The following is a 12,132-nucleotide window of genomic DNA, read 5'->3' on the forward strand; positions in this document are numbered from 1 at the left end:
CCACACCTCCTACTTTTTGTCCTGCGAGGGTGATCTGCCTCGCTTGCGAGATTGGCCCCTTCCCGCCCTGCAGCTCCTCCGCAATGGGACCCCAGTGGCTGCAGCAAGGCTGGGGGAAGGCTGCTGAGGGTTAGATAGTGAGTCGGCAGATGCCCTTGGGGGACGGCCTGGACCAGCTCTGGGCCTGGAGGGCCCGGCTGCTGACTGCTCCAACTCTGCTTGGGTGGCAGCAGTCTGTCCTACGGGTGGTGGCAGCTGCAGTGGAGGAGTGACAGTGTTGGCAGCAGGAATGCTGCCAACCTGACAGAGCACAGGCACTCCCTGGTCGGACGAGACACTGGCACTCACACGGGGCAGCGCTGAAGCATGCGCAGCAATCTGCTGAAGCACAGACTGCTGGCCTGCTGCGGCGCGGCGACGGCCCCGGCGAATCCTGCCCGATACAGCGAGGGTGGCAGCAGTTAGTGCTCGTGTGGCCTTGATCTGTGTCTGCATCAGACCAGCCAGTGACTGCATGGCACGACTAAACACTTGGCTGGAAGCCGCGTGTGCTGCACTGAAGTCCTGCAGACTCCTTGCCTGTGCTGCCCCGAATTCCTGTACACTCCTTGCCAGTGACTTTATGGAGTCAGGCATCCTTGCCACTGCAGCCATGAGCTCAGTGTGCCTGTGCTCCGCCTGGGCGCCCATTTCAGCAAGGAGCCGCACCTCCTCTGCGTTCACTGTAGCAGGGCTGGAGGCCACACTCTCCCTCCGGGGAGAAGGCCGCCGAGCTTCCCTACCCCCCCCCCCCCCCACCCCCGCGTTGCTGCAGCCCGCTGGGCCCTGGAGCCTTCCCCCCTGCTCCCCTCCAGGGAAGACGTGTCCCCATCATGGCCATGGGCTGCCTCGGCTGAGGGTGGCACTGATGTTCCGGCTTCCTCTTCCTCGCCTTCTGATTCACTCATAGTGGCAGCTTGAGGGCCCGCCTCCTCACCTGGCGAATCAGCATCTGAAAGCAGGGAGGTACAAGAGTTGCTTTAGCGTGAGGACAGGGCGGCAGCGAGGGAGGCATGAGTGCTGCAATGCACTGCATTGGTTCGATTGTGGCAAAGGATGCTGGTGTGAGGCACAAGTGGAAAGAGAGAGGTCAAAAAGGTGATGACCTTACCATTGCTGTCCAGAACGGGGTCGGCATCTCCAGTGGCGACAGGGCCAATCAGGCAGCCTGCCATTATCCGTTCCACTCGCTGCTCCAGATCGCTGAGGTCTTTAAGTTCAGGACGGCCTCCCCCGTTGCTGCTGCCTCCTATTGTGGGCCAACTTGCCCTGCAAGAGAAAGGATGGGCTCGGAGTACAGTGTCAAGCCCTGATCTTGGCTGCACTGCCTCCCCTGGTCAAATAGCCCTGACAGTATCAAGCCCTGATCTAGGCTGCACTGCCTCCCATGGTGGAATAGCCCTGACAGTATCAAGCCCTGATCTAGGCTGCACTGCCTCCCATGGTGGAATAGTCCTGACAGTATCAAGCCCTGATCTAGGCTGCACTGCCTCCCATGGTCGAATAGCCCTTACAGTGTGTAAAGTGGTGAATGTGCATGTGATTTTCATGAGAGGCCCATAGGTGTTGCATGAGGGCTGGGCACTGGGGCTTTCAGGACCCTTTGGTCATAAAGTGAGGTGCATATGCAGGGATGAAGAGGATACTGGAAAGGGTACTCACCCTGACAACCCGAGTGAGGTCGTTGAACTTCTTCCTGCATTGCACAGGGGTCCTAGGGACCATGCTGCTGGAGGTCACTCTGTGTGCCACCTCCCTCCAAGCTTTTCTATATTCGTTGGGCAGCGTCCTCCTGCCACTGTCAGGAAAGAGGATAGATCGCCTGCGCTCCACTGCGCCAACCAGAACCTTCAGGGCCCCCTCACTGAAGCGCTGCGCTCGCTCCCTGACTCTCTCCATGGTCATAGGCGTTACGATGTCGCAGCAGGTCTGTCTAGGCCTAGAATCAGGGCTCCAAAGTGCAGGGCGTGGCTGCAAGCCAAATCGACCCTCCCCCTTTAAGAGGTGACCGGCGCCAGCGTGTCTGCCTGCATTAGCTAACTGGCCGCACCTGCGCTGCACCCGCCCTCGGTGGTAGCGCCTCGGCTCGCCGGCTTAGCGCCTTAGGATAGTCATGCACCGCCTGCTTTAGTGCAGCAACAACCTCTTGGGGCGATGCAACTCAATTTCGATGAAGGTGGCGCTAAGTTGCGCTGGGCGCTAATTTTAGCGAACGCTCGACTGTAGCGCCCCAAACGTGGCGATACTGAATTTCTAGGCCTAAGTGTGTAAAGAAAAATAAAACCACTTGTTCATGACAAACATTAAGTGCGTAAAGAAAAATAAAACCACTTATTCATGACAAACATTAAATGCGCCTCCTACTGGACTGATGGCTATAACTGCAGTCTATAACCTGGGTCATCCCAACCTTCCAATGTAAAATGGGAAGTGTGTGGTGACAAATACTTCTGTTTGCAAAAAGGTAAATGCAAAATTGAAATCCAATGTTTGTAATATGTATTTTCTTTCCATAATCTTTAATGACACTAAATTAATTGTGATTTTATTTTATGTGGTGCTGAAAGTTACAAATTTGTAAGAATATTCCAAGGTTAATGTATACATAGTTCTGCTTCTGTTGGAGCACCGAGGGAAAATGGCTACATTCAGTATCAGGGGTTTCCAGGCCCACTCCCCAGACACACAAGGTTAAGCTTTTCACACATGCACACAAACAAAAAACTGGGTAGGAAGAAATGCTGTCTGATCCACAGCCCCATTTGGATTGCTTTTCACTATTAAAAGTGATGATGCAGCATGGCTAAACTACTGAAGCAGAGGCCTGTTACACTGGGGTAAAATACTAACTTTTAACAGTGCTTGCTGTATTGCATTAAGCCTGTCGTGACCTACCACCACAAACTGCTAAACATTATGGTGGTACTACTTAGTAGTAGTGTACCGGTAGTAACATTCACTTTTGAAGTCCACTTTGATAGTGCACTAAAATAAAATTCACTTCTAGAATATGCTTGCATGCACTTGAATCCTTTAGTCAGAGACTGGAGAATTTATAATAGGGAATGAGGAAATGGCAGAGAAATTAAATACTTTGGCCTAGAAATTGAGTTTTGGCTTAGCCAGGGCTTTAGCGCCGGAAGTTAATGCCGGCGCTAAGTCCCCCTGCGCGCGCCAAACGGCTGCCGGCGCTACTGAAGGGTCTTTGTGGCGGTAAATCGGCGCTAACTGCCGTTTCGCGCCGCAATTCCGGCGCTGCGGCACCCGATGCGGTGCGGCAGGCTCGGGAAGTGCAGGCCTCCTCCTTCCCTTAAGGAGGAGCTGCCTGCACCCGATCGCGCGAAAATCTTTTAAAAAATGAGCCCGGCACCTCGGACAAGTGCCGGGCTTGCTTCTGTTCCGGGGGGGGGGGGGGGGGGGGAAGTCCGGGGAGGGAGCTGCGGCCAGGCGGCCGGCGGGAAAGCGGCCGGCCGCCGCGGGGCCTTTAATGCGCCGGCGCAAAGACTCGTAAGACTCTGTTGCCAGAGTCTTAGTTGCGGCTGTCACGGGCGAGGCGGCCGCAACTGAATTTCGGCGCTGGGGCCCGTCGGCATGGCAACCGGGACGCTGCGCACACCGATGACGTCATCGGTGCCGGCGCAGCGCTACCGGTCTACCGCGGCGTAAGGGCCCCAGGCAATTTCGGCGCCGGCGCCAAATGCAGCGCTAGGCCCTCTAGCGCCGCAAAATCGGCGCTAAGGGCACTCAATTTCTAGGCCATTGTTTCTGTCTTCACAGAGGAAGACACAAAAAACCTTCCAGAAATACGAGAAAACCAAGGGTGTGACGAGAATGAGGAACTTAAAGAAATTATTAGTAAAAAAACAGTACTAGCAAAATTAATGGGACTAAAAGTCGACAAGTCCCAAGGTCCGAATGACCTATATCCTAGGGTTTTGAAAGAGGTGGCCATTGGAATAGTGGACGCATTGGTTGTCATCTTCCAAAATTCTATAGATTCTGGAACGGTTCCTGCAGATTGGAGGATAGCAAATGTAACCCCGCTATTTAAGAAAGGAGGGAGAGAGAAAACGGGGAACTACAGACCTGTTAGCCTCACATCAGTAGTTGGGAAAATGCTGGAATCTATTATAAACGATGCAATAACTGAGCACTTAGAAACTAATAGTAAGATTGGGCAGAGTCAACATGGATTTATGAAAGGGAAATCCTGTTTGACAAACCTACTGGAGTTCTTTGAGGATGTAACTTGTGGAGTAGACAAAGGGGAACCGGTATAGTGGTGTATCTGGATTTTCAGAAGGCCTTCGATAAGGTCCCACACAAAAGGTTGGTGAACAAAATTAAGGCACATGGAATTGGGGGTAATATACTAGCATGGATTGAGAATTGGTTAATAGACAGAAAACAAAGATTAGGGATAAACAGGTCTTTTTCAGGATGGCAGGCTGTGACTAGTGGGGTACCGCAAGGATCGGTGCTTGGGCCCCAGCTATTCACAATCTATATCAATAATTTGGATGAGGGGACTAAATGCAACATTTCCAAATTTGCTGATGATACAAAGCTAGGTGGCAGTGTCAGTTGCGAAGAGGACGTGAAGAGGCTTCAAGGGGATCTCGACAGGCTCCGTGAATGGGCGAGAACATGGCAGATGGAATATAATGTGGATAAATGTGAAGTTATCCACTTTGGCAAAAAAAAACAGAAAGGCAGAGTATTTCCTAAATGGTGAATGATTGGGGAATGCAGATGCTCAAAGGGACCTGGGTGTCCTTGTACATGAGTCACTGCAGGTGCAGCAAGCCATTAGGAAGGCAAATGGTATGCTGGCCTTCATTACAAGAGGATTTGAGTACAGGAGTAAAGAAGTCTTACTCCAATTATATAGGGCCTTGGTGAGGCCACACCTGGAGTACTGTGTACAATTTTGGTCTCCTTACCTAAAGAAGGATATACTTGCCATAGAGGGAGTGCAACGAAGGTTCATGAGATTGATTCCTGGGATGGTGGGACTGTCATATGAGAAGAGATTGAGTAAAGTAGGCCTGTATTCTCTTGAATTCAGAAGAATTAGAGGGGATCTCATTGAAGCATACAAATTACAGGGTTTGATAGGGAGTCTAGATCCAGGGGCCACAGCCTCAGGATAAAGAGTAGGCCATTCAGGACTGAGATGAGAAGAAATTTCTTCACACAGAGGGTGGTGAATCTTTGGAATTCTCTACCCCAGAGGGCTGTGGAGGCTCAGTCATTGGGTATATTCAAAACAGAAGTCGATAGATTTCTGACTAGTAAGGGCATCAAGGGATATGGCGATAGGGCTGGTGAATGGAGTTGAGGCAGAAGATCAGCCATGATTTCATTGAATGGCGGCGTAGGCTCGAAGGGCCGAATGGCCTACTCCTGCTCCTATTTCTTATATTTTTATGATGATTCGCTCCATCTCTTGCGGCCACTTCAATTCCAAGGTCTCATCACTGACCAGGCCATCTTTTACCACTTCCTCAAACATCCTTCCTCCACCCTCTCCTTCCTCATGTCCAATACCAAATATGAGGAGCTCATGGATTTCTTCTGTTCAAAGGTTGACACCATCCATGGAGCTGCATCTGGTACCTCCTCCTATACTCTGCCGCTCTTGACCTCCCCCCAGGTTGGCTCCAACCCTACCTCCAATCCACTGTCACTCTGCAGTTTCTCTCCCATCTCCCTCGCCAAGCTCATCTCTTCCATAATGCCCACTTCCGGTTCCCTTGATTCCACCCAATCGCTGACCATTCAGCTACTCCTCCTGTCTCTATACTTGCTAACATTGTAAATATTTCTTTTTGCTCAGGCACTCTCTAAAGTGCCTTGGGAAGTTATACCACACAGACTGCAGTGGCTCAATAAGTAGGTTCATCGTCATTTTCTCAAGGGGCAGCACGGTGGCATAGTGGTTAGCACTGTTGCCTCACAGCGCCAGGGACCTGGGTTCGAATCCGGCCTCGGGTGACTGTCTGTGTGGAGTTTGCACATTCTCCCCGTGTTTGCGTGGGTTTCCTCCGGGTGCTCCGGTTTCCTCCCACAGTCCAAAGATGTGCAGGTTAGGTTGATTGGCTATGATAAATTGACCCTTCGTGTTAGGGGGATTAAATACGTGGGGTTACGGGGATAGGGTGGGATATGTGTTGGTGTAGGGGTTACGGGGATCAGCTGGGATATGTGTCGGTGCAGGCTCGATGGGCCGAAATGGCCTCTATCTGCATTGTGGGGTTTCTGTGATTTCTGTGAACTAGGGCAATAAATGCCGGCCTTTCCTGCAATCACCACATCCCAGGAATGATGAAAATAAACAGCCACTTGAGTGACCAAAGGAGAACTGATGCTTATGGAATAGCAGCATCTCATGAGCCTGGACAGGAGGGGAAAAATATAATTAAAAGTATAATTGGAACAATTCTCAAATTTTTATTAAATCCTTTAAGGATCAACAAAGTGTGAGGAATACTAAGCATACACCGAACTCAAGACAAATGTCAGTATAGCTTGCTGCTAATTCAGTTCACGGTTACGTGATTATTCGCTTGAAAATAGCCCTGGACCTGTCTACAAATAGTGATGCAATGTTTGCCATTGACATAGACATGAAGAGATACCGAAGAGCATGTGATTCAATATGGATTCAGAAAATCAGTAACATACAGGAACAGGTATTGCAAACTCATCCTCTGAGGTCTCCTTTTCTTTCTGCTCTTCTTTAACATCAACCACTTTTGCTCCAGGCCTTTTGGTTTGTTGCCCTAAAGTACAAGAGGTTTGATTGTTTTTTTTAAAAAAATGCATGAAGTATTCAACAGAAGGCATTCGTGTTCGACAGATTATTAATCTGGGATGCTCATTTGTATTAATTCAAGGTCAAACCATAAGAACAAGCACCAGATCTGACTACATAACTGTGATTACTAGCAATACAAGCAGCAACTGTTTACAACGCTCTTTACTGATCTCCAGCTTTGCTGTTATATGAGGCTGGTGAATTTAATAGATCACAAGACCGTTAGCAGGAGTTAAGAACAGGCAGTATTCTATGGCTGATAATCATAATGTTGGATTGCTTCTCCTTTGAAACACAAAATACTTACAGGGCTGTTCATAGACACTGGCCCAGATTTTAGAAATATAGAAGATAGGAGCAGGAGTAGGCCATTCGGCCCCTCGAGCCTGCTCCGCCATTCAATGCGATCATGGCTGATCATCCAGTTTCAGTACCCGGTCCCTGCTTTCTCCCCATACCCCTTGATCTCTTTAGCCTTAAGAAATATATCCAACTCCTTCTTGAATATATTTAATGAATTAGCCTCTACTGCCTTCTGTGGTAGAGAATTCCACAGGTTCACCACTCTCTGGGTGAAGAAATTCCTCCTCATTTCTGTCCTAAATGGCTTACCCCTTATCCTTAGACTGTGACCCCTGGTTCTGGACTCCCCGACCATCGGGAACATCCTTCCTGCATCTAGTCTGTCCAGTCCTGTCAGAATTTTATAAGTTTCAATAAGATCCCCTCTCATTCTTCTAAACTCCAGCGAGTACAAGCCCAATCGTCCCAATCTCTCCTCATACGTCATTCCTGCCATCCCAGGTATTAGCCTGGTGAATCTTCGCTGAACTCCTTCCATGGCAAGAACATCCTTCCTCAGATAAGGCGACCAAAACTGCACACAATACTCAAGATGTGGTCTCACCAAGGCCCTGTACAACTGCAGCAAGACATCCTTGTTCCTGTACTCGAACCCTCTCGCTACGAAGGCCAACATACCATTTGCCTTCTTAACCGCCTGCTGCACCTGCATGCTTACCTTCAGCGACTGGTGCACAAGGTCACCCAGGTCTCGTTGCACTTCCCCTTCTCCCAATCTACTGCCATTCAGATAATAATCTGCCTTCCTGTTTTTGTCACCAAAGTGGATAACCTCACATTTATCCACGTTATATTGCATCTGCCATGCTTTTGCCCAATCACCCAACCTATCCAAATCATCCTGGAGTTTCTCGGCATCCTCCTCACAGCACACATGCCCACCCAGCTTTGTGTCGTCTGCAAATTTGGAGATATTACATCTAGTTCCCTTGTCTAGATCATTAATATATATTGTGAATAGCCGGGGTCCAAGGACCGATCCCTGCGGTACCCCACTAGTCACTGCCTGCCACTCGGAAAAAGACCCGTTTATTCCAACTCTTTGCTTTCTGTCTGCCAACCAGTTCTCTATCCAAGTCAATACCTTGCCCCCAATCCCATGTGCCTTAACTTTACACGCTAATCTCTTATGCGGGACCTTATCGAAAGCCTTCTGAAAGTCCAAATACACCACATCCACTGGTTCTCCCTTATCTATTTTACCAGTTACATCCTCAAAAAATTCCAGTAGATTAGTCAAGCACGATTTACCTTTTGTAAATCCATGTTGACTTTGTCTGATTCTGTCACTGTTTTCCAAGTGCTCTGCTATTACATCTTTTATAATGGACTCTAGCATTTTCCCCACTACCGATGTCAGGCTTACCAGTCTGTAATTCCCCGTTTTCTCTCTACCACCTTTTTTGAATAGTGGGGTAACATTAGCTACCCTCCAATCCATGGGTACTGTTCCAGATTCCATCGAATGTTGGAAGATGATCAGCAATGCATCTACTATTTCTAGGGCTACTTCCTTAAGTGCCTTAGGATGTAGATTATCAGGCCCTGGGGATTTATCGGCCTTCAATCCCATCAATTTCCCTAACACCATTTCCCTACAAATACTGATTTCTTTCAGTTCCTCCCTTTCATCAGACCGTATGTTCCCCAACATCTCTGGGAGGTTATTTGTGTCCTCCTTTGTGAAGACAGAACCAAAATATGTATTTAATTGGTCTTCCATTTCTTTGTTCCCCATTATAAATTCCCCTGATTCTGACTGCGAGGGACCTACACTTGACTTCACCAATCTTTTTCTCTTCACATATCTATAAAAGTTTTTACATTCAGTTTTTATGTTCCCTGCAAGCTTACTCTCATATTCAATTTTCCCCTTCTTAATTAATCCCTTTGTCCTCCTTTGTTGAATCCTAAACTGCTCCCAATCCTCAGGTTTACTGCTTTTTCTGGCCAATTTAAATGCCCTCTCCTTGGATCTTATGCTATCCCTAATTTCCCTTGTTAGCCACGGTTGAGTCACCTTTTTTGTTTTATTTTTATGCGAAACTGGGATGAACAAATTCTGTAGTTCATCCATGCGGTCTTTGAATGTTTGCCATTGCCTATCCACCGTCAACCCTTTGAGTGACATTCCCCAATCAATCCTACCCAACTCGCGCCTCAGACCATTGTAGTTTCCTTTATTTAAATTCACAACCCTAGTCTCTGAGTCAACTACTTCATTCTCCATCTTAATGAAGAATTCGATCATATTATGATCTCTTCGACCCAAGGGGCCTCGTACAACAAGATTGCTAATTAATCCTTTCTCGTTACATAATACCCAGTCTAAGATGGCCTGATCTCTGGTTGGTTCCTCGACATATTGGTCCAGGAAACCATCCCGTAAACACTCCAGGAATTCCTCCTCCACAGTATTGTTACTAATTTGGTTAGCCCAATCTATATGTAGATTAAAGTCAGCCAGGGTGTACAGCATAAAGTTAAGTAAATCTGGCCATGGAGGCCATCCCTGGCCTCCCAGGCAGCAATGTGGTCGGGTGCTGATGCCGTGTGTCCTGTGCAGCATCATGTGATTGCAGAGAAAGCTGGTATGCCTGGTGCTGCTGGTGTTTGGGCTCATCGTGGTCTGATTCTGAGGACCAAGGTGAGAGAGTATAAAGGGCACTCGTGCTGATGTAATTGATGGCAGGTGAAGTACAGATGACAGAAGTGATGTCAATGGTGAGAGAGGTAATGAGGTGAGACTGGATGGAGACTTGTGGAAAGACTTGCAGCATGCTGAATCTGTTGTGGAAATGCAGTGAGGAACAGCTTGTGGCTGAGGAAAGTGATGATCTGTCAGGTGGGAGCTTTTACTGTACATTTGAAGTTGTCAAGTAATCAGCTGGAGCAATGGCCACTGAACTCCCTCTCTCAGGTTGATAGATGTGGTCAACGAACAGCATGGTTCCCATGGCCATGAAGTTAAAGTTAAAAAGTAAGGTAAGAAAGCCTGTTAAGGGTCTGGTAAGTACATTATAATTAGCTTAATTGGGTTGCCCACTGCTACCTGTCGGGTCTGCTCAACGCTGACAGGCCTGACATTGGGAAAAGCGCGCTGCGGCGGGTTGACAGCGGGGTCCCGACCCGCTGTCAAAAAAAAACACTTTCCCACCCGACCTGGCACCGGTCCCACCCGCTGACACCCTGGAAAATTCCAGCCTTAAAATTAATTTATGTAAATTTTGGCCCGGATCAAAATGTTTAAAACTATTTTTCAAAAAAGTTAACTTTTTATTGTACATGCTTTATTGCAGGGACTTTTAATTACATTTCAAAATGGGAACATTTATTTTTATTCCAGTTGTATAAATTATTTAATTATTTGGGGATTCCTCATACGCTTATAGGGATTCCGTTTGTAAATGGAATCCCCATAAGCTTATTAGGAATCCTCCTTTCTGAATGGAGGACCGGGCCCACGTGATTCCAGGGACGCTTCAGAACCGCCTGCATCCCTGGGAGCCATGGGCCTTCATGCAGGCCCAGGGCCCAGTCGCTGAAGCCCGGGAGCCTGAAGGTAAGTGCGGATGGTTTTTTTAAAACAGGCCGGAGGCGTACTCTTCTGACCACAAATTCCAGGCCATTAAAAAAAAAATCTCATCAAGAACACCACAAAGAGAAAAAGAGGTAATTATTCTGTTTGCCTAATTTTCATGTCTAAGTAAAATAGCAACCTCTAATAGTCATTGTCATAATGTAAAAATATTCCAACACAAATAGAATTACATAGAATTTTACAGCACAGAAACAGGCCATTCAGCCCAACAGGTCTCTGCTGATGTTTATGCTCGACACGAGCCTCCTCCCACTGCTCTTCATCTCAGCCTATCAACATATCCTTCTATTCCTTTCTCTCTCATGCACCAAGGTTATTGACTGGAGAAATTTGTTGTTTCATCAGATTTACCCCATATTCATTCTATGCGGATGACGCACCACTTGGAAGGGTTAGCCAAAGTTAAAAAAAAATAGCAGTTCTCCAAAAAGCACACTTGATTATTGTAAGGCCTACCTGCACACAGATCCTTTGCCAATGAACAAGCACAAATTGAATCGATACCTAAATAAACAGAAACAAGACTGTAGTACACATGAAGTAAAAGGCAAAAAGCATGCAAAGAAATTTGCAAATACGATAGTCTGCTTTGAGCAAGTATCAAGCAGCCATAAATCCATATGTAGTTTTGCAAGAACAAGAAGTTTGAAACAAGCAATTAGTCAGATGAGAGTGGCAATTCAACTCATCCTTTTCATATATACCTATGGTCCCACCAGCACATCTAATTGTTTCTTGAATAATTCCAGAGTTTTTGCCTCCTGTCTCTAGCCAGAAGACTATTCTAGCTATGTTAAGAAGTATTTCCCCACATCAGTCCTAAACTTACATTTTACTAGATTATACCGTGTCCCTTTGCCCTACAGTCATGATTTAACTTAAAATAGTGATCAGGATTAATCTTTCTCATTCCACTTGGTATCTTACATATCTCTATAAGATGCCACTCATTTGCTTTCCTTCAAGGCTGGAATGTATCCCAGGTTGCTGAGGGAAGCTAGGGTGGAGATAGCAGAAGCTCTGACCACAATCTTTCAATCCTCCTTGGATATTGGAGTGGCACCAGAAGAGTGGAGGATTGCAAATGTTCAAAAAAGGGGAGAGGGATAAACCTGGTAACTACAGGCCAAACAATCTAACGTCAGTGGTGGGAAAACTACTAGAAACTGTCAAGGACAAAATCAATTCTCACTTGGGGAAGCATGGGTTAATAAGGCACAGCCAGCACGGATTTGTTAAAGGCAAATCATGTCTGACTAACCAGATTGAGTTTTTCAATGAAGTAACAGAGAGGGTTGATCAAGGTAGT

General features: G+C 47.3%; 1 protein-coding gene across 3 annotated transcripts in view; it reads right to left on the reverse strand.

Moving 5' to 3' along the window:
- The window catches only part of LOC147107691 (E3 ubiquitin-protein ligase DZIP3-like), a 184,962-nt gene that overhangs the window by 103,957 nt on the left and 68,873 nt on the right, over window positions 1-12,132 (reverse strand). For all 3 annotated transcript variants that reach the window (XM_086006917.1, XM_086006916.1, XM_086006915.1), the window contains exons 8-9: window positions 11,280-11,327; window positions 6,727-6,824 (exon numbers count right to left, since the gene is read on the reverse strand). In XM_086006917.1, the coding sequence (XP_085863043.1) occupies window positions 6,727-6,824; window positions 11,280-11,327 (146 nt within the window). The remainder of the gene's footprint in view (window positions 1-6,726; window positions 6,825-11,279; window positions 11,328-12,132) is intronic.

This window comes from Somniosus microcephalus, chromosome 14 (assembly GCF_052327205.1).
Source record: "Somniosus microcephalus isolate GS21.2 chromosome 14, FLI_Smic_1.0, whole genome shotgun sequence".
NCBI classification, from domain to species: domain Eukaryota; kingdom Metazoa; phylum Chordata; class Chondrichthyes; order Squaliformes; family Somniosidae; genus Somniosus; species Somniosus microcephalus.